General features: G+C 40.4%; 3 protein-coding genes and 1 long non-coding RNA gene across 4 annotated transcripts; all 4 read left to right on the forward strand.

Annotated features, from left to right (window-relative positions):
* The first annotated feature begins 15 nt into the window (after positions 1-15).
* On the forward strand, positions 16-7,087 carry LOC117296600 (monocarboxylate transporter 13-like). Its single transcript, XM_033779619.1, has 8 exons — positions 16-228; positions 717-860; positions 1,045-1,596; positions 2,132-2,254; positions 4,559-4,702; positions 5,217-5,452; positions 6,537-6,778; positions 6,961-7,087. Exons 1-8 carry the CDS (start codon positions 138-140, stop codon positions 7,085-7,087), a joined length of 1,659 nt encoding a protein of 552 aa, XP_033635510.1. The 5' UTR covers positions 16-137.
* LOC117297036 lies at positions 2,665-3,586 on the forward strand. Its single transcript, XR_004519846.1, has 3 exons — positions 2,665-2,747; positions 3,241-3,323; positions 3,504-3,586. It is a non-coding gene; the product is annotated as an uncharacterized LOC117297036 (long non-coding RNA).
* A 2,073-nt stretch (positions 7,088-9,160) lies between the features above and the next one.
* On the forward strand, positions 9,161-10,997 carry LOC117296926 (28S ribosomal protein S6, mitochondrial-like). Its single transcript, XM_033780033.1, has 3 exons — positions 9,161-9,284; positions 9,666-9,805; positions 10,480-10,997. The coding sequence occupies exons 1-3, from the start codon at positions 9,240-9,242 to the stop codon at positions 10,715-10,717; spliced, it is 423 nt and encodes a 140-aa protein (XP_033635924.1). The 5' UTR covers positions 9,161-9,239; the 3' UTR covers positions 10,718-10,997.
* A 1,394-nt stretch (positions 10,998-12,391) lies between these two features.
* On the forward strand, positions 12,392-22,424 carry LOC117297097 (DNA-(apurinic or apyrimidinic site) lyase-like). The gene is made up of 11 exons (XM_033780229.1): positions 12,392-12,851; positions 13,596-13,646; positions 14,945-14,968; positions 15,159-15,247; positions 15,838-15,895; positions 17,739-17,940; positions 18,675-18,746; positions 19,328-19,358; positions 19,751-19,863; positions 20,376-20,559; positions 21,445-22,424. Exons 1-11 carry the CDS (start codon positions 12,537-12,539, stop codon positions 21,560-21,562), a joined length of 1,257 nt encoding a protein of 418 aa, XP_033636120.1. The 5' UTR covers positions 12,392-12,536; the 3' UTR covers positions 21,563-22,424.

Here is a 22,424-nt window from a genome sequence, read left to right on the forward strand (position 1 = left end):
ATTGCGTTTTTCTCCAAAGTGTATCAAGTTGGTTTGTTAAAACCTTCAAAGATGGCGGTCTTCTTGGATGGTTTGCTGTTCTGGGTTTATTTTCATCATGGATAGCGTGGATAGGATTGATTAAGGGTCTTGCTGTGATGTTACCAACTCTACAAGAACAATTCAACGCTTCGACTTGGTTAGTTGGCTGGATGATTGCTATTATAGACGCCAGTATGCAGATTTCAGGTAAAGTTGTAACACTTTAAAGGCACTGGACACTACGTATATATTTACTCAAAATAATTGTGAGGCCCTACACTTTAATAATAGAGGTATCACATAAAAAGGCATACGAATTGTATAGACCTTGTCCGTTTTTAATGTTTTTAATGTGTAAATGTTTTTACTGTATGTGAGCATTTGAATTACCCTTTTGGGATCTAATAAAGACTAATTGGATTGAATTGAATTGAATTGAATACAACCTAGACACCACTCTTATGGCTACAAACTCTAGCTTGCGACGTCGGTTCAGTTTAGACCACAGTTGAAAGTAATTGTAAAATATCAGACACATTTTGTAAATATCAAAAGCAAATCAGCTTTTTCAAGTTTTTGAAGCAGAAAAAAAAGCAATTAAAAATTAGTTGCTACGCATACATTACATTGAAATATTTATTCTGAAACAATTCGACCATCAAGCTGTAATTTTCTTATCGTCTTTAATTTTACAGCTTTATTTGCCTCTCCACTACGAGAGAAACTAGGAGTGCGAGTTGTGGTCATGGTGAGTGGGTTACTCGTCGGTGGTTCGCTGATAGCTTCGGCTTTTGCTACCAGTTTGTCTCAGATAACGGTTCTTCTCACTCTAGCTGCCGGTAAGACATGGAAGTAATGCCTATAGTAAGGTGGTGAAGTAGTGCTTTGAAGTTTGGTTTATAGCTTTTAATGCTTGTAGTATTTCCATCAATAGCCAAATGCCATTACATACGTTAAAGATATTGAAACACTTGATTTGAAAAAAGTTTGTAACACTAACTGATGATTTTCCACTCCAAACAGGTCCTGCAGTTGGTTGTTCACTTGTTGTAAGTAAAGAGTTGGTTGGACGCTGCTTTAGCGAAGCAAGCACAACGGCTTTCGGCGTGGGAATACTTGGTGGTTCCATTGCCTTCGTCACCTGCGTGCCCTTAACGCAATTCTTCTTGGATATCTACGGTTGGAGGGGAACCATGCTGCTACTTGGTGGGATTTTGTCTCATCTTGCTGTCTGTGGAGCTTTGATGAAAGAACCCGCTGTAACAAGAATTAGGCCCAATGACGAATATCAAACAGTTGCTTTAAATGAAGACACCGGTGATGGAGAAGCAACATCAAACAGCCGTTGTTGCTCTTGTTTTAACAGTGTTCACTCATTCATCAGCCAGACTTTCAAGCTTGGTTTATTCTCCTTACCATCATTTTGGCTAATAATCTTCATGTACAACATTTGGATGATGATGAACACAGCTTGGGTCATATATTTTGTTGTATACACAACCGAATCCAAGGGGTTTTCACTTGGAGACGCATCCAACTGTGTCGTCAGTTATGGAATTGGGAGAATACTTAGCAGTATAACTGTTGGGCCATTGGTCAAAAACTTCAAAGTACTAAGTCTAAGCAACTCTGCGTGGTTAGGACTTGGACTATTTTTGTCATCTTTGTATTATCTCATAGATCCCTGGCTGATGTCTTTTTGGCCGGTACTTGTGGCAGCTTTCATCTATGGGTTTTTCAAAGTGATGATACACATACAATTTGACCTCGTCGTTATAGAGTCATTTGGTGCTGATCGAATGGGGTTATTTTTGGGTTGGAATGGACTTTTCACTGGAGTGACCGGGCTCTTCACATTGTATTTCCCAGGTAAGTATTAAGTTTGCTTGCCAATAGATAGTCTTGAAATCAAGTCGGTAATTGTTAAGCTCGTTGTAGTTAGGGTGACGGTACCACAGACACAAAGAACCTTTATGTATGTGGACGGTACGCACATCCTCGATCCCAGTTTGTGTTGGAGTCAGTGGTGGCGCCACGCGCTACGTACGACCGTTGCATGAACGTATAATCGCACTGCTGTTGCACTGACTGCTGTTGCTATCATGGATAGCGTGGATAGAATTGATTAAGGGTCTTGCTGTGATGTTACCAACTCTACAAGAACAATTCAACGCTTCGACTTGGTTAGTTGGCTGGATGATTGCTATTATAGACGCCAGTATGCAGATTTCAGGTAAAGTTGTAACACTTTAAAGGCACTGGACACTACGTATATATTTACTCAAAATAATTGTGAGGCCCTACACTTTAATAATAGAGGTATCACATAAAAAGGCATACGAATTGTATAGACCTTGTCCGTTTTTAATGTTTTTAATGTGTCAATGTTTTTACTGTATGTGAGCATTTGAATTACCCTTTTGGGATCTAATAAAGACTAATTGGATTGAATTGAATTGAATTGAATTGAATACAACCCAGACACCACTCTTATGGCTAAAGAATACACTTTATTTACAGCTGTAAGGCTATATCATAGTTGTTATGTTCATCTCTGCCCCCAAAGTTACGTCTTTTGGTATAGCGCCCTCTCGTGTTGCGCTAGTGCTCTTCGCCAATAAGTTTTCTGTAGAATTTGGTTTTCGTCAAACCACTCAGTAGAAAGTGCCTCTTTTTCACCTTGAAGGCCGTTTATGACCTGTAGTTACCTTGAAGTCTATCTAGTGGTAAGCTTGGATTTTATTGTAATGGTATTGTAGATTAATTTTCAGTAAAATGTTGTCTAATTAGCATGTATTTTTCAGTCATGTTTTCCCGCCGTATCATTTTCCGCCTTCTAGTTTTTCTCTCATTTACGTAGTTTTCGTTCCTTTTGTTCCCTTGATTTATCATTTTTGTGTCAAGGCCATTGTTAAGCTGTTGGGTAGTTTAGTGAACTAGCTTGTCCAGGCTCCCTTGCTTAGGGATGTTTACTCTTCATGAAGTTCTAGGGCCTTTTTATGGTTGTATAACTACGCTAATTGTGTGAGTTTAAGACTTAGTTTTTGTTTATAGCAGGGCTTGCCTAAACACTTCCACTCGCCATTTTTATTTTGGACGCTATGAATATTCATGAGCTTGTTTCCTTATTTGGGCCTTGCCTGCTTATGACTGGAGGGCTTTCACTCGCTGTGTGTATTGAGTACATTAAATAATTTATGCATTGTTGTTTATTTTTAGGTTGAAGATGACGAGAAGAGTAGTGTTTTGAGCAGAGGTTTATATTGTTGAGGACATCTTGAGCCCGAAGAGAGAACAATTCTGTAAGAGTAATTTCATGCTTGGGAAATTGTTATTTCTTTAATTAAGTGTTTTTTTGGTGATCTTTTTTAGTTATTTGTTATTCCGGATGTTGTTATTGTGCTATTAATCTTTATTCAGTTTGTACTTAAATATATTGCTCTGTACTTATAGTTGTTGTACTTTCTGCATTAAACTTTCAGTTTTACCGTTTTGTGGTACACTACACATTGGTTATCTGTTTGGAGTAGAGGGCGCCCCGGCTCCCCAAGTCCTTCACAATAGTACATGTACAACGAGAGTGGAACTTTATTTGCCTGCGTTACGTTGGCGCGTTTACGGTTGTAGCAGGCAGAGGTTGCCTGAACGGTGATCAAAAGCATACCGAAGGGACGGTATGCGCCGGGGAACAAAAACAATATTGGGAAGTGGGGGTAAAAGGGCATTTCTTTTTGCTAAAACAGCTTTTGAAATTGGGCCAAGGTCATGCAGCCTCCTGGCAAAAAGCCATACCCCATATTGGTGCAGTGAGGAAGATTGGTGTTGGGTTACAAAGGAAAATCTTGTAAAAGAATTAGACGTGCATTGATTAGAAAGCAAGAGTTAGAAACAGTGGATTGAACCACAGTGTACCATGTTACATTGGGATAGAACAGCAGAGAATTATAACGACTTGGAATGCAGGACATTTTGTCAGGAACGGTCATGATCAGGGCCCTATTTATTGGCATTGCTCACCGCCGATTATGCGCTTACGATCACTATTCTGCGCTGACCCGGAAATACGCTTGGCGTAAGCACAGATTTCTCCCGCCGCTTCCGTAAGCGCCGATCCTGTGCTTACGATAAGCAGAGCCATGAACATGGACCCTGTCATTGTATTATCAGAAGAGAGGGGACAGTAGAACAAAGGAACACAAAAGGAACAATGCTGTCCTCACACTGGACTCCTTTGTAATTTAATGTGTTCACATTTTATTGGAGCATAGTAACAAAAGTTTATAGAGGGACAAAAGATAGTCCTCACATAGATAGCAATTAATAATGTTACATGTATAGGAAAAGGTTGATACACTGCGGCAGGTACGAAAAAAGGCAAGCGAATGACGGAAAGAAGAGAAAATCAGAAACAGTTTGAAGCATGCAGAACAAGAAGATACCTACTAACTGTGACATACAACCATTACATTTAAATAATTATTATAAACATTTTGATAATCAAGCTACATCTTTTGTCTTGTTTTCTTTAATTACACAGCTTTATTTGCCTCTCCACTACGAGAGAAACTAGGAGTGCGAGTTGTTGTCATGGTGAGTGGGTTACTCGTCGGTGGTTCGCTGATAGCTTCGGCTTTTGCTACCAGTTTGTCTCAGATAACGGTTCTTCTCACTCTAGCTGCCGGTAAGTAAGACATGGAATCAATTAAAGACACTGGACACATTTGGTCATTGTCATAGACCAGTCTTCTCACTTAGTGTATCTCATATAATGCACAAAATAACAACCCTTTGAAAATTTGAACTCAACTGTTCGTCAAAGTTACGAGAATAAGGGAAGAAAAAAATACCCTTGTCACACGAAGTTTTGTGCTTTCATTATGCTTGATTTCGAGACCTCAAAATCAAATTCTGTGGTTTCGAAATCATTTTCAAGTATTTTAGTGAGAAATAACTTCTTTATCGAAAACGACAGTACTTCAGAGGGAGCCGTTTTCTCACAATGTTTTATACTATCAACATCTCTCCATTGATTGCTAACAACAAGTAAGTTTTTATGCTAACAATTATCATTACCAATAGTGTCCAGTGCCTCACAAGACATAAAACAAAGCCTTGTATTCACCTGACATGACGTCAGGGTGTAAACCTGAGCTTAGTTGACAACACTAACGGATGATATTTTCCCCTCCCAACAGGTCCTGCGGTTGGTTGCTCACTTGTTGTTAGTAAAGAGTTGGTTGGACGCTGCTTTAATGAAGCAAGCACAACAGCTTTTGGCGTGGGAATACTTGGTGGTTCCCTTGCCTTCGTCACCTGCGTACCCTTAACGCAATTCTTCTTGGATATCTACGGTTGGAGGGGAACCCTGCTGCTATTTGGTGCGATTTTGTCTCATCATGCTGTTTGTGGAGCTTTGATGAAAGAACCCGCTGTAACAAGAATTAGGCCCAATGACGAATATCAAACAGTTGCTTTAAATGAAGACACCGGTGATGGAGAAGCAACATCAAACAGCCGTTGTTGCTCTCGTTTTAACAGCGTTCACTCATTCATCAGCCAGACTTTCAAACTTGGTTTATTCTCCTTACCATAATTTTGGCTTATAATAATTATGTGCAACATATGGAAGGTGATGAACACAGCTTGGGTCATATAATTTTGTAGCATACACAACCGTATCCAAGGGGTTTTCACTTGGAGACGCATCCAACTTTGTCGTCAGTTATGGAATTGGGAGAATACTTAGCAGTATAACTGTTGGTCCGTTGGTCAAAAACTTCAAAGTACTAAGTCTAAGCAACTCTGCGTGGTTAGGACTTGGACTATTTTTGTCATCTGTGTATTATCTCATAGATCCCTGGCTGATGTCTTTTTGGCCGGTACTTGTGGCAGCTTTCATCTATGGGTATTTCAAAGTGTTGGTACACATACAATTTGACCTCGTCGTTATAGAGTCATTTGGTGCTGATCGAATGGGGTTATTTTGGGGTTGGAATGGACTTTTCACTGGAGTGACCGGGCTCTTCACATTGTATTTCCCAGGTGAGTATTAGAGTCTGATCAAAACTAAATGCTTACCTTTGTACAATGGGAACATGTCAAGTGATCATTGGGGGTTCGGAGTCAGTCAACACTGAGGGCGTCGTTTTGTTCAAAAGTTGTTTTTAAAGCATACCATGGGCGTCAATCTGTCTTGAAAGATGGCCGGGGACATCGTTTATTATAGTCATAGCATTTACGGCGTCAGATAAAAAACATTCGTGAACATTTGATCCCCCACCCTTGACAAGTTTAGGGGGCACACGTCCCCTGCCCCCCCCCCCCCCCCATTAAAGCCCAAGCAATAACGCACACAACTATAAAGTATTGTCTGTTCATTTTTTTCTCGCCAATAAGAATACAGAGTACTTTTTTTACCGAGACTTTAACCTGGCCCATCATAATTATCTTATTAATTGCAGGGCTAATCTACGACCTTTATGGTAGTTATACCATAACCTTCATTATGATGGGAGGCGTGCAACTTCTCACCTTGCTCTAGTCTGGCTGCGAAGACGCCGTCCAGTCAGCCTTTGATGGAGATGTCCACTGTCTCACTGTGGTGGCTCTACTCGCTCAAGTCTGGCCACGAAGACGTCGTCCATCCAGACTCTGATGGGAGGTGTCCACTGTCTCACGGTGATGGATCTACTCGCTCTAGTCTGGCTGCGAAGACGCCGTCCATCCAGCCTCTGATGGAGATGTCCACTGTCTCACGGTGGTGGATCTACTCGCTCTAGTCTGGCTGCGAAGACGCCGTCCAGTCAGTTTCTGATGGGAGGCGTCCACTGTTTCACTGTGGTGGCTCTTTTCGCTGTAGTCTGGCTGCAAAAACGACTTCCATCCAGACTCTGATGGGAGGCGTCCACTGTTTCACTGCGGTGGCTCTTTTCGCTGTAGTCTGGCTGCGAAGACGCCGTCCATCCAGCCTCTGATGGGAGGTGCCCAGCTAACATACGTTGAGCCAACGTCGGTGGACGTCGGCAAAGTCGGCATCAAAAAACAGACGTTAAATGTCAGTGTTTAAACGTACGAACGTGGTAATATACAACAGTTAGAATTACAGCATTGTCTGACGTAGTTATGGTGGTATGGGCAACCTAACGTCGACTAATAGGCCCCACATAGGTTGTGCACAACCTATGTGCTAAACGTCGGGAAAAGTGTTGTGCAGTGAAAAAAAAAACGATTTACAGACCGGTAACGTAACATCCTCATCCTTAGATTGTACAAACGTCTTGAATTGTTATACCGTATAAATGTAACAGGAAAAAACAAAAAAGGAATGCAAACAAAAACCAAGAGGAAAACCACGACTAGGCAAAGCTAGCAGCATTTAGCCAAGAAAGACCCGCGCAAAGCCTGTCTCTTTTTGACTAGAACTGCAGGCCAAGCAAAGCGAGATTTACTGATTGAAAATGAATGTTTTCAGAGACCTTTTGAACATGGTAACAGAGCTAGAACTTTTGGTTGAGTTTGGAAGGGAATTCCACATCCTAGGGCCTGCAACTGAAAATGCTCCGTCTCCTGATTTTCTGGTGGGTCGAGGAATATACAAGTTGCCCTGTGAACGTAAGTTGCTCTTTGTAGCCCTGGTTTCTAATGAGTTGGAAATGTATGTGGGAAAAGTACCACCAGACATACACTTAAACATGTTTAAGGCCAATTTGAACATTATTCGTTTTTCTACTGGGAGCCAGTTCAGCTGTTTGATCAGTGGTGAAGTGGGGACATGGTTTGGGTAGGAGAAGATTATACGGGATGCTCTGTTTTGTATCTTTTGTAACTTGCCTAAATCAGATTGCTTGAGACCACTTAACAAAGAGTTGCAGTAGTCCAATCTGGAGAGTACAAGTGCCCTAACAGCGGCGTGACAGGCTTCAGCGTCAATGTACTTCAGCATTATAGACTGATTGAAAGGTATTGTGTGTGTGTCTTTAATAGTATATTTAATTATGATGTATGAATAATGTGATTAATTGACAATAACAAACGACGTATGTTTACACACAAAATGTCCATTGCTGTATAGATTACACATTGGCCCAACGTTGTACCGACATTGCGTCAGTACCCTGCCAACGTATAGACCTTTATCACGGTGCAGCCATCTTGAATTTCTCCCATTGATGATAATCAATGTTACTATGAGCCGAGGCTAAAAAAAACAAAATAGTCTGGTTCCTAATTGCAAAATGATTGTTAGCATTCATTATCTATATTCGATACGAGGAACATGACCAAGATGGGGGCAGCATGATAACGGCCTATATAGGATGAATGTTTTGAGTTGAGTCGTTGAGAGATCATCGATGCCGGCATTGGGTCAATAATACATGTAATATGAGAAAAATAATAGTACTATGTTGTCCCAACGTACTAATTATACGTCAACTGAACATGAGAAGTTGGCCAAACAGAGTCTGACGTCGTGGCACAGTTGGGCCAGCGTTTGCCCAACGATGGAAAAAACAACGTCACAGCAACGTCAGTGCATGCTAGAATAATCCATAGAGCCCAGCGATATGATCCATATCGGTGCTGAAATAATCCTTTATGGCTATAAGAAGAACAACAACGGTTTTCAGGGTGCCACTAAATAAATAAAAAAATACCGTAATGAAACCTCCTAAAACAATGGTCAAATGAACCCCAACCTCGTTCACTAGGTTATACACGCCATACTAAAACCCTTGCCCTGATAAAACCGTCCAGAAGCACAACCATAACTCCCAAAGTTCACTTTTGTAGCATTTTTATAAAATGAAGATATATATAGGCCTACTATCATCTTCACTATATAATAGCATTTTGTATTATTCATTTTGAATTACTGTGATTTCTGATTGAATAAAGCTATCTCTACCTCCATAAATAAACGTATTTAAAAAGATTATTTGATTAGGGCCCTTTATAGTAGATTGTCATACCATAATGGAGGTCTACCTCCATGGTCATACCGAATGTAAGTGACGGTCTTTGACGAACAATTTAAATTCGAATCAAAATGCGGCCCAAACTCCCTCGAGAACAAGAGCACCAAAAGCCGTGCGTACACCTTACGCAACAACCGACATTGACAGACACGACTGAATGGACGCGTCGATCCATGTGTTGCATCGTTAGTTGTATAGAAATCCACTGTGTTTTGTCGTTTTTATTTGTAATACTATTTCACCATGCCTGGGTACGAGCTGGCGCTGATTATGAGAGTTATGACGAGGGTAATTATGAGTTAAATAATCAGTGAATTCGCTATCTAAATTGTCATTAGACCATCCCATGTATTTGGTAATGATGTTTTGTTAAATTAATTTTAAAAAGAGATCCAACAACTGGGGGGTTCTACCCGTAGCACTAGTTGTTGCGAATGCGATAACGTTAGTTGCGATCGTAACCCTCCTTCCGACGGTGAAGTCGGGAAGAGGGTTACGTTATCGCAACCCTTAATAAAGCAGTCAGTAGACCTTTTTTTTGAGTTATGAATATTGGAAGTAATGGTAAAGTACCAGACATTTTTCAAATCTAACTTCCCAGTGGCTCATCCTCATTCATTGGTTATCGTTTCTGTTTTTTTTTTGTTTTTGTTTTTTTGTGAATTACAGCCGGGTGTAATCGAAGGAGTAAAAAGATCGATAACCTCAATAATTGAAAGAGGAGGAATCGTCAAGAAACTTGAAAATCTCGGTGAAAAAAGACTACCGTACAGAATGTTGGCACACACAGAAAGTTTCAGTCGAGGACAGTAAGTTTTTCATTTGTAAAAATATAAATAATAATTGATTTTTATCTAGCGCTTTGCACACCCGAAGGGCGTCTTAAAACTTAATAAAAGTGCTTCTAACATTACTACCCCTGTTCACTGGGCATTTTCTCAAACCATCTCAGCTCCCTGGTGAGTATACTGCCTGTGCTACTAAGCTAAAACAATCACAAGATTACTATCAATCTTCCCTAAAAACAGGTACATGTACCCATTTACTCCTGGGTGGAGAAAAGAGAAGCAATTATAATTTAGTGTCTTGCTCAGTAGGGACACAAGTTTCACGACCGGGACTCGAACCAACACTGAACAGAAACACCAGAGCCAGTGCTCTTGGTCTTGCCTCTTATCCGATCGGTTAGACACCCCTACAGGGATCAAAAGTCAGCAATGGAGAGCTGTTGAAAGTATTAAAAAACATTTGAAAAAACAGCTCCCTCTGAAGTAACTTAGTTTTTTTGAAAAATTGTCACAGATTTTTTTTTTTTTAATGCATATGTTGGGATACACCAAGTGAGAATGCTGGTCGTTGAGGATTACCAAAGGTTACCAGTGCCTTTAAGCAGTTCCATGAAATTGGGCCCTGCTTTTTTTTTTCTTTTTTTTTTCATTAAAATTTTGCTGCTGCTATTACCTGATATTGTTTTACTTTGCAGTTATTTTGTCGTTGAGTTTGACTCTCCGCCCGATGCCGTCATATCAATGACAGAGTATCTTCACAGAGACATCGATGTCATACGACCGACCATTCTGCGCAGAGAAACGGAGCGACAAACACCTCCCCCGTGCCGAGGTGCGCACAACAGCCTTTACAGACCTTCCACTCGACATATAAAAAATCCAGGAAGAATCAGGAGAGACGTTGAAGAGAAAATTAAAGAGTTGTCAAAATAGACGATTATAACTTTTTGTTCGATGGGATGCTGCCAGACTAATGAACCCTGACGATGAACACGATTTGTTGAACAATAGTTGTGCAACAGAGATTTTATCTTTTGTGAGAGATTGCTTAACATCACAAGTTCACAAGGCCTGAAGGCCACTTCACTATTGGGGCAACGCTGAACTGATTTGGGTTAGCCACTCGACTGTCTCAAGGCGCATGTTGCCACCTACTCCTGGGGCCAAAACAGGGGTACCCCCTTCACAGTCCGTAAGGGGGTAAGCATGGGTATCATCCACTAGGAGCCACCTATTCCTGGTGCTGAAACAGGGTTACCCCCTTCACAGTCCCTAAGGATGTAAGCATGGGTATCATCCACTAAGAGCCACCTATTCCTGGTGCTGAAACAGGGTTACCCCCTTCACAGTCCCTAAGGATATAGGCATGGCTATCATCCACTAGGAGCCACCTACTCCTGGGGCGGAAACAGGGTTACCCCCTTCACAGTCCGTAAGGATGTAGGCATGGGTACCATCCACTAGGAGCCACCTACTCCTTTGGCTGAAACTGGGTTACCCCTTCACACGCCATAAGGATGTAGGCATGGGTATCATCCACTAGGAGCCTGGCTGGTAGAGCAGAATGCACTACCTTCCAAACTGTTGACGAAGCAACTATGGTTAAGTGTCTTACTCAAGGGCACAAGTGTCATGACCGGGATTCGAACCCACACTCTGCTGCTGACAAAACCAGAGCTTGGGTCTGATGAACTAGACCCCTCGGCCACGACACACCATGCCTGTGTGACACTTATGTAAAGGCCGAAAACGATAACGATCATGATGCAAAGAGAATGCATTCTATTGGTTGAATTGCTCCACGCTGAATACGCACACGCTCATTCAACCTATAGAATATGTTCTCTTTGCTCCGTGATCGTTTTCGTCATCGCTGCGATGCGACTCGGCCTTAACTCCAGGCCTGTTACACTAAAGGGTTGGCCCATTGTGAGTGAATTTTTACACCAGGTCTGAAAATCTATCTTCGAGAGGCCAAGGCCAGTGCTATTTTGGAATAGGCCGTTTATTGGAAAAATCTTGGGTGTTTTAGAGAAATTTCTGAAGGGGCACCAAGGCCAATACCGGTGGCAACAGAGACCATGGCCTCTATCGCCGTTGTGTCATTCCAGGTTTTTTGTATTACTTCTTACACTTCTACATGTATAACAGAAGTATTTGAAGCATGATGAGCCTGGTTCAATGACCTACCTAAGCACTGGGGTTTGACTTGTTAGATTCTATTGTAATCACTTTTCAAAACAATGCATGCTATCTGAAAATAAACCATTTGCTTTATAAATAAGCCTGAGCAATGAGTACAACAGTTATTATAAAGAAACTAAGTAAAGACAATTAGAAATGTACCCCCCCCCCCCTTGTGAGCTAAAATTGAAATCGAAGTCAAGTACTCAAATCAAATAGTAATGCAGCGGCACTCCTTCGGATTCAAAGAGGGCTCTAGAAATTATAGAAGTCGGGAGAATTTTGTTTTCCCTCCTGTTTCAAAAGGGGAAAAAAAACCAATTCATCACAACAATTTTTTTATAAAACACTGCCCGGGGAGGAAAATTCGTCGGCAGAGGGCGCTCGCTTTATTTGTAATTCGGTGTTTTTTTCATCTAGTGACCTCATCTCATGGGGTTAAAAGCCAATGTAAGTCAGACAAACACAGGTGTATGTAGGCTAATTTATTTGTGAGTGGGCAACATTTGAAATTAACCACAGCATATCAGTAACAGTGATACCGTGCAAAAAGACTGACTTAAATGCAATGATTTGGTTAAAAATCGTTGGCAGAAGAGGACAGTTCAACTTCCTCCTGTTGACAAAATTTTCGCCATTAAACTGGAGAGTTGTCGACGGTAGAGGTCGCTGTTACTCACGTGTAAGACAAAAACATTCGTGCTTTACTTTGTTGTTCGACGGCTTGTGTTCTGACTCTGAGCTTTATCTTTTGGCACCGAGAAAGTCAACACAAAGTGGGGTACAATACGTTCGAAAAGGACAAGAAGCTGGGCAGTGTTTAGCTTCCAGATTTTACAGTTTGGGTCCGAAGAAAACCTCAAGGAAAATGCCGAAAAGAAAGGTAACAATGGAGCTACGTGACAAAGAGAGAGAGCTGGAGTTGTTGTCATTTTGTTCAAAGCAAAGGCCAGGACAGGAAAGTGGCACTGTGCACTCTTTTGTATAAAATGTTGTTTTGACAGCTGCGATGTTAAACAAAAAACGAGTACATCGCCCCAGTTACTGGGTCCTTCATAATCATGGTTTAAACTTCAGCTCAAACAAGTCTCCATTCTGACTCCGAGTCCAACTCGTCAATTCCAAATCGGAGTCGAAGTCTGAATTATTATTTTAAAAATATTTTGAACTTGTTCGTTGTTTGATTTGAAGTCAAAACATTGCTATTGCTAGCCCATTATTACTTTATTGATATGGGATAAAATCCTCCGATATCCGTCACTCTTATATGAGTATATAATGGAATACTACCAAAGTATTAAAAATAATATTTTTATTTCATAACAAAGGAAAAATTGGTGGCAAGATACAGCAACATTTTCCTTTGGCAGTTCGAACGAAGGAACTAGGACAGTAAAGAACAACACTTTAAAAGGTTTTACTTGTCATCATTTGGGATGAAATAATTTGATAATTGTTGTTTAAAGTCCTACATTAACATATTTTGTTTTTATTTATATTCTACTTCTAGAAGTTGAGGAAAAGATTGTAATATTACAAAATGTAACCACTTTTTGTTTCACTAATCTGTGATTGTTTTTAATATTCATTGTTGTTTTTTTCTTCTTTTGAATGTCCTTTTATTTAGAGTGATGGTGGGCCTGAAGCTCAATCTGATGTAGGTCCCGATGCTGCCGAGGTGGGGAAATAATTATAGAGCATTTTTGCTGATAACAAAACCTTTTTAAGAGGCTCAAGAGCTTTTAATTTTTCGTACTATTCTGTAGATTTGTACATGCTTTGTTTTTATAAATTCAGGGCTTAAAGACTCTGGACACTATTGGTAATTGTCAAAGACCAGTCTTCTCACTTGCCGTATCTCAACATATGTATAAAATAACAAACCTGTGAGAGTTTGAGCTTAATTGGTCGTCGAAGTTGCGAGATAATAATGAAAGAAAAAAACACCCTTGTCGCATGAAGATGTGTGCAGTCAGATGCTTGATTTAGAGACTTCAAATTCTTAATCTGAGGGCTCGCAATCACATTCGTGGACAATTACTTCTTCCTCGAAACTACTCCACTTCAGAGGGAGCCGTTTCTCACAATGTTTTATACTACCAACCTCTCCCCATTACTCGTTACCAAGTAAGGTTTAATGCTAATAATTATTTTGAGTAAATACCAATAGTATCCACTGCCTTTAAGACTGTACCACAGGGCCCCGAGGCAAGTGATTTCAACACCGGGCCAGTAAGCTCAAGAAATCAACAAGTCCGACTGTCTTATGTTTTTTTTTTAAAATGCTGACTTTCAGTCTGATAAAAACATTCCGAGTCTTGAGGACTTGCTAAGAATAAAAATTAGATCAATCACTTCTCTGTCTCATCATCATCATTCGGCATAGACTTGCGTCCGTGGCCGCCTCGTCCTCAGGTTGTAATGGTGGCGCACTCCTGGAGTTGCCGCCATCACCTGGTGTCTTTCAATCGCTTCTCGTCTCAATTCTTTGACGCTTCTTCCACTCCACTTGTGACGTTTTCTATCCAGCGCAGCTTAGGGCGGCCTCTGCCTCGAATTGTGCCTGTAGGCAGACCATCTATAGCTGCGCCGGGTAGGCCTCCCTGTCTCATCACATGAGCGCACCATTTCTCTGTCTGTGCTTGTTCAAATTAAACGAGTTCAAATCTTTTCTTGTGACTGGTCTTGTCAAAACGGTTTTTGTTCAGTTAACATTTTTAGCCAAAGGCCACAAGTTGTGTGGACTTTCTCCCCAAATTCGAGCCCTGAACTATAAATTATATATATTTACTACATTCTGTTTATTGCAAGTTTTATTCCAAACGTGTATCCTATTTTTTCCAAAATGTGTGTCAATTAAATGATACATAATTAGAAGACTATTTTTGCAGATTTTCCTATCCCTAGATTAAAAAAAAAGTGTGTAATATTTATTAATTTTGGTATGTAACATTCTCTTTTTTTTATTTCTTTTAGAATGGAACAACAAAGAAACCAAAGGTATGTATCTTCTTGTTTGTGATATTTTTTGTCAACTGTATTTGGTTTTAAAGCCCTTTCCTGAACATTTAAGCTAATATTTAGTTGACTTCACTCACTCATACCCAAGCTTCTTAACATTTGATACAACTTCAGTTGACCAACCTTCTACACGTGTAAAATAGTAAAACATATATTTTGTGTGTATTAGGCAGAGAAGAAGGACCCTAACGCTGATGCAATTGCAGCTCTTAATGTTCCAGAAAAATACACGACCGACAGGAAATCGGAGGAGGGAAAGTAAGAAAGATTTATATAATTTCTTGGGTGCGATAGCACTTTGAACTTATTTTGTCAACTACACAACTAGCGAAGACATTTGGGGCACAGAGAATGGCAAATAGTAATACTCCCTATTCCCAGTATTTCATAACAAAGAAAGAAATAAATGTTTTTGTTAACAATGAAACTGAACTGGATTGAAGCTTTAACTCTCTTGAAAGGGTTTGTATACTTTTGGAAATAACTCTTAGAAATTAATGTAAATAAAAAATATATGTGTTACGAAGTACAGCGGCTTTGGACAGTATAACACATTTTGTGAAACGTTTCATTTTGAAGTACGGCAGTTATGGAAAAATGTTTCACTTTTCATCCCCCAATTGTTTTTTTAAAGAAGCGTTACCGATAACAATTGCGACCAATTTTTCATGGGTTAATTTTATTGTACAGGATTGAATCATCTGAAAGATACAAAAAAAAAAATTGTATAACAGACCCTTAAAACAATACCAGGAAATACATTATGTTTGGGTGTTGTTTTTTGTAAAGAGCAAAGCAGTTGCGTTTAATCAATACCAAATTTGTGGCTTTATTTTTATATCTTTCAGTGAGTCCAACCTGAAAATTGCTTCATGGAATGTGGCTGGATTAAGAGCTTGGATAAAGGTAGGGATTAGTTCACTTTTATCCCATCAATACGAACAAGTTCAAAAGTGTATTTCTGGTTCACATAACAAGCACCCTAGTTTACAAGTTTCCTCAGGCTGGCAAGCTACAGTGTAAGAGTAGGGGTTAACCCCAGTGTTTCTGGTTCACATATCAAGCACCTATGTTTACAGGTTTCCTCAGGCTTGCAAGCTACAGTGTAAGGGTAGGGTTTACCCCTGGTGTTTCTGGTTCACATAGCAAGCACCCTAGTTTACAAGTTTCCTCAGGCTGGCAAGCTACAGTGTAAGAGTAGGGTTACCCCTGGTGTTTCTGGTTCACATAGCAAGCACCTATGTTTACAGGTTTCCTCAGGCTTGCAAGCTACAGTGAAAGAGTAGGGTTTACCCCTGGTGTTTCTGGTTCACATAGCAAGCACCTATGTTTACAGGTTTCCTCAGGCTTGCAAGCTACAGTGAAAGAGTAGGGTTTACCCCTGGTGTTTCTGGTTCACATAGCAAGCACCCTTGTTTACAGGTTTCCTCAGGCTTGCAAGCTACAGCGAAAGAGTAGGGTTTACCCCTGGTGTTTCTGGTTCACATAGCAAGCACCTATGTTTACAGGTTTCCTCAGGCTTGCAAGCTACAGTGAAAGAGTAGGGTTTACCCCTGGTGTTTCTGGTTCACATAGCAAGCACCTATGTTTACAGGTTTCCTCAGGCTTGCAAGCTACAGTGAAAGAGTAGGGTTTAACCCTGGTGTTGCTGGTTCACATAGCAAGCACCCTAGTTTACAGGTTTCCTCAGGCTTGCAAGCTACAGTGTAAGAGTAGGGTTTACCCCTGGTGGTTTCTGGTTCACATAGCAAGCACCTATGTTTACAGGTTTCCTCAGGCTTGCAAGCTACAGTGAAAGAGTAGGGTTTAACCCTGGTGTTTCTGGTTCACATAGCAAGCACCCTTGTTTACAGGTTTCCTCAGGCTTGCAAGCTACAGCGAAAGAGTAGGGTTTACCCCTGGTGTTTCTGGTTCACATAGCAAGCACCCTTGTTTACAGGTTTCCTCAGGCTTGCAAGCTACAGTGAAAGAGTAGGGTTTACCCCTGGTGGTTTCTGGTTCACATAGCAAGCACCCTAGTTTACAAGTTTCCTCAGGCTTGCAAGCTACAGTGAAAGAGTAGGGGTTAACCCCAGTGTTTCTGGTTCACATAGCAAGCACCCTAGTTTACAGGTTTCCTCAGGTTGCGTGCAACAGTGGTTCAGTTCACTTTTGAAATCTTTAATATCAATGATCAGTCTTGTAGCTAGTACGGTGGGTGGTGCCGGATGGACATGCCCAGAGCTAAATATTTCGCCCAGCACTCTGAGCAAATTACACTGTGCCGCCCAGTACAGATTTCCCCCAGAATGCATTTCATCAATGTTGGCCCCCATTATTAAACCTTAATAATTTTAATAGATGTTTAACTTGCATCGGGGATAAAGAATGATAATTTTGGTTTAACCCTTACACCAATGTGGTATACTCAGTACTTTCCCCGGTCCTGTAAAAGAAATCACAGGCATATTACTCGGGTGGGATTTGAACCCATGACCCTTGCAATTCTAGAGCAGTCTCTTACCAACTAGACCACCCAGACTAAGAATGCCCGGTAGCTAGAGGCAGTTCGAAGCCTCTGATTCAAGAGGGTATTTAGTATAACACACAATGGTATAAGGGTAAAACTAAAATATATCATAAAAAAATTGTGTTGATCTGCTAGCCCTTGGTGGATTTAGAGCCCACCACTTAAGTTAGTCTAGCTACAATAATGTCACTGATTTTATTTTGCGTTTTACATACAATTTGTTTTTGTTTACTTATTCAGAAAGATGGAATCTCCTACATCGCTAAGGAAGATCCCGATATCTTTTTTGTGATGGAAACGAAATGTGCCGACGATGCCATCCCTGAGGTGACTAAAGTAGAAGGGTACCATACATACTGGCATGGTGCTGCCGTTAAGAAAGGCTACTCAGGAACTGGAATGTTTACAAAGAAAGAACCAATAAGCGTCAAATACGGAATAGGTGAGTGTAAGAGACTGTCAACCAACCGATCAATCGATCAATAAAGCAATTGAACATGTGGCGTGTCATGGCCAAGTGGATAAAAGCTCCGTATTCAAGCTCTGGTGTCTCTGTACTGCAGAGTGTGTGTTCAAGTCCCAATCGTGAGTCTGACACTTCATGTCCTTAAAGGCACTGGACACCTTTTATAATTGTCAAAGACCTCAGCTGAGGTCTCAAATTCAGTTCAAATGTTTTAGTTAGAAATATCCTCTTTCTCAAAAACTTACGTTACCTCAGAGGGAGCAGTTTCTCACAATGTTTTATACTATCCCCAGCTCTCTATTGCTTGTTACCAAGTAAGTTTTTTATGCTAAACATTATTTTGAGTAATTACCAATTACTGCAAATATTATTACCTGGTGAGGTGCTGTAGTTTTTTGAGAAATTAGTAAAACAATGTCATGAAAACAAATTTCGTTTCAGTGATCATGAGACGCAAATTATTTTAGCATGAACAATTTTTTTGTTCAAAACCTCAGCAACTAATAATTTAAGGTACGCTTTTTACTATCAATATCTTCAAACGGTGTAAGTTTAATGTAAATTTGTGGACATTGTGTTTTGTGTTACAAAAAGTTTCCCTTTGGTTTATAACAAAAACTGGTTTATGATAAAAACTTGGACCTTGTAATGTAGTTTTACCTAGTTGTATTTGTTAGATGGATTTTGAGATTTATCTGTTGACCCCCCAGGTATTGAAGAACACGACGGTGAAGGTAGGGTCATCACTGCCGAGTTTGAGGACTTCTATTTTGTCGGCTGCTGTGAGTGACTTTCCATTCCATTCTCATTGCAAAGTTTTTTCTTTTTAAATATTTGTTTCAACATTAACCCTCTTACGTGGTCAAAATGAAGAACTTCCTATCACAAGGTTGTGGGTTTGAATCCTACCAAGCAAACCGTCGATTTCCCAATGGCTAGAATAAGTATTGTCGTCTAGTTACCGAATCACAATTTCTTTATTTTGTGCAATTCATAGTCAAAAGCCATAGGCGTTAACCCAATGAGAGAGATTGGTTGTTGCCAGCCTGGTGTTATATCCCCTTGCGGGAGTTTGCAGAGTTTGCAAAATGTTTCCTTTCATTCCAATAGACCAATCCATTAAGCTCCGCCCCATTGCGTATTGACCATTCACAACCCATTGCACAACCAAAAGTCCGACACTATAAAGTCCGACATGCGTGCGCGTATGCTTGGCGCGCGAGGTAGAGTTGTGCAGAGTGGCATTGGAGAGGCTCACGTGTTCTTGCTCACACGTGCCCTGTGGGCGGAGCCTAATGGATCGGTGTATTCAATTAACAATAATCACCGTTTGATTAAAAGTTAATTTGGTTTTGGTTTGCAGATGTGCCCAACTCCAGTCGGGGACTAGTGAGGTAAGACCATCAGGATCTCTTACCTTTCTTTGCTTTTAACTCTTTTAATTCGTGAATTCAACAGTTTTTGTGATACATTTTTCACTGAAAGTTTCACTGTGAAAAAAAAATTTTCCAAGAAAATATACGACCGACAGGAAATCAGAGGAGGGAAAGTAAGAAAAGTTATTCTATAATTCAAGAATTTGCAACGCGACAAATTTGTCAAATCAATTTGAATTTTGTTGTGTGACTCGTAGGAACATGTCTCTGTTTTGAGATTTGTGATTATAATTTTAAATTCTTAAAATTGTAAAAATGCTTTAAAAAAAAAATGTACTTGTTATAACCGCTTCCAAGGAAATGTTTCTGACCGTAGTCTGGCTTCACACCTTCTCTCCACACTGCATTAGGTTACCATACAGGAAAGAGTGGGATGTAGCTTTCCACGAGTACCTGGTGAATCTTGATAAGAAGAAGCCATTAATTTTTTGTGGAGACCTCAATGTTGCCCACCAGGAGATCGGTAAGTGAGTAATGAGTAACTATAATGAGTAACTATGTTTAAATGGCTCCTAGGAATAGCACCGGGCTACTTATCATCTTGCCTTGCTCTCTACCAACCGCCACGCTCAAGCTTGCGATCAGCTTCTAACAACACACGCCTAACCGAACACTCAACCATCAGCACACTCTCATCTGCTCACAACTGGACTTTCTCCTTTGTTGCTTTGCGGATATGGAACAACCTCCCAGTATGCATCAGAAGTTTTTTTTTTTTTTGACATTGTTAAGTCGCTTTACAAATAAGGGAATAAAAGGGTAGGGACGAGTTCTTTAACGGTCGTTTCAAACAGGTAGGGTTGTTGCCGTGTGGATGGCAACGACCCTGCAAGGTTTTAAATGGCCGTTTAAGAATGAGTCACTACTCTTTTATTCCCATTCATTAATGCCTTTTTGGTTAATTATTTTGAGTAATTATCAATAGTGTCCACTGCCTTTGAGAGTGATAACCAATTGTCTACCTTACCTTCAAAGATTTAAAGAATCCTAAACCAAACCGCAACAAGACGCCAGGCTTCACCGATGACGAGCGAGAAGGTTTCACAAAACTTCTTGATGAAGGCTTCGTGGACTGCCTCAGGCATCTATATCCCGACAGGGAATTTGCCTACTCCTTCTGGACCTACATGGGAAACTGCCGAGTCAAGAATGTTGGATGGTAAGACGATTAACAGGGATGAGAAATTTCAGACTTTTATCTGAGTTCAGACTGTGGTATTTTTTTCCAAATTAAAAGTCAGGCTCTTTGATCTACTTCTCTAGAGTTGAGGATACTGTTCTCAAAACCTCCTTGGAATTTATAACGCAAGGTGTTAACCAAAAAGTAGAAATGCCATCATTTCAATGTGCCTCCTAAGATCTGAATCCCAGTTTTAGACTTTATTGTCAGTCCTGCCATGCTGACTCTCACCCCTGGTTTAATCCATTATTCATAAATACCTCAGACAGTTTCGCTTTTCCTATTGGTGGACAGCGCGTCACGTGGGTGTGTATAAACCTTTGTTTATGACCAGTAAAAAGTGTTGAAACATGGGCGTGACACGCAAGCTTGCACCTGTTCTTATAAGACAGTTTCTTCATTCCTATTTGTTGAGAGCAACGGCTGAAACAGTTGTGCCACATCACGCGATACGCGCACAGCATTCCCTTATAAGGAGTTGTTTACTCGAGGGCGGCGGAGGGCTTTACTATTTCATAGCTGGAGGGGTGTTGTGTTGAAAGAAATCATTGAACATTTATAATTTTTGCATTTATTTTACTTTTTGACCAAAAAGTGTTGATGTTTTTGACTGAAAAAGGTATTTTTGAATGGGAATCAAAGTGTGTTGAATCGGTTTTCAACTAGTGGTTTAAACCCGCCAAGGCCTGGTTCTTGATAATTTACCTCGACTTCGTCTCGGTAAAATTATCAAGAACCAGGCCTCGTTTGGATTAAAACCACGTTGAAAACCTCTTCACCACACATTGATTCCCTTATTTTTCAACCTCCTAGAAGAGTTCCAGACACTTTTACTGACAGCCTTGTGTCTTTATTTGATTTCAGGCGTCTGGACTACTTTGTGATCTCAAAGCGTCTCCTACCGAAGCTATGCGACTCAGATTTAAGAACTTGGGTACCTGGTAGTGACCACTGCCCTATCACACTGGACATGGCTATGTGATGGAGAATGCTGTAGATGTCGAAATAACGGCCTGGGGTACTATCCACCTGCGCAAACAGATAGCTACCTTTACGCACAATAGGTTGTTATCGTTGGAACAACTGGTTGCCCAATTTGTGAGGTCAGCAGGGCGGCGTTCTGTAATGAAGGTGGCGACACCGTACGTATTCTTTTGTAACGTTGTTTCTTGCTGTATTGAAGATGTTTTATTTTGAAGCCCTCTTTTGACATCATGACATCATCTTATTAGTTTGTTATTTCAACTCCATGTGACTGCGTTTACCAACCATGAAACACAAATTATCTTCACATCAAGAAAATAATAATGTCCACTTACCATTCGTTTATCTTGTTGTCCGCCAATTCAAAACCACCAACCAACACCTCAGAGGTATTTTCACCTATGGTTGCTAACATTCGCCAGCAACTCGTTCCATTCTTAAATGGTTGGCAAACAATGTCAACGTTGCAAGTGGAATGCACCCCTGGTATGTAACAGATGCTAAGGGTATTACCCAGTATCTGAACAAATTCTGTTTGACAAATTTCTTTAAGAACAGGGTTCACCATGTTTTTTTCGACTGCCACAGATGTGACTTTTATATATACATTGTTGGGGGAAATTATCTGTATGAACACAGACAAAGCTATTTTATCTATCACAAAATAAAACCAAAGAATTAAATCATGAACATTCAGAGAATAAAATTGGAATGGTGAATTTTAATTACTATATTATAAGTTTAGAAATAAGTTACTTTGAACAACTTACCAGAGAGTCGAATACCATGGTAACATGAAACAAGAAAACAAAATTCTTTCCCCCGCTTGCCCCCCCCCCCTCCCAATGGCCATTTGATAC

This window comes from Asterias rubens, chromosome 11 (assembly GCF_902459465.1).
Source record: "Asterias rubens chromosome 11, eAstRub1.3, whole genome shotgun sequence".
Classification (NCBI taxonomy): Eukaryota; Metazoa; Echinodermata; class Asteroidea; order Forcipulatida; family Asteriidae; genus Asterias; species Asterias rubens.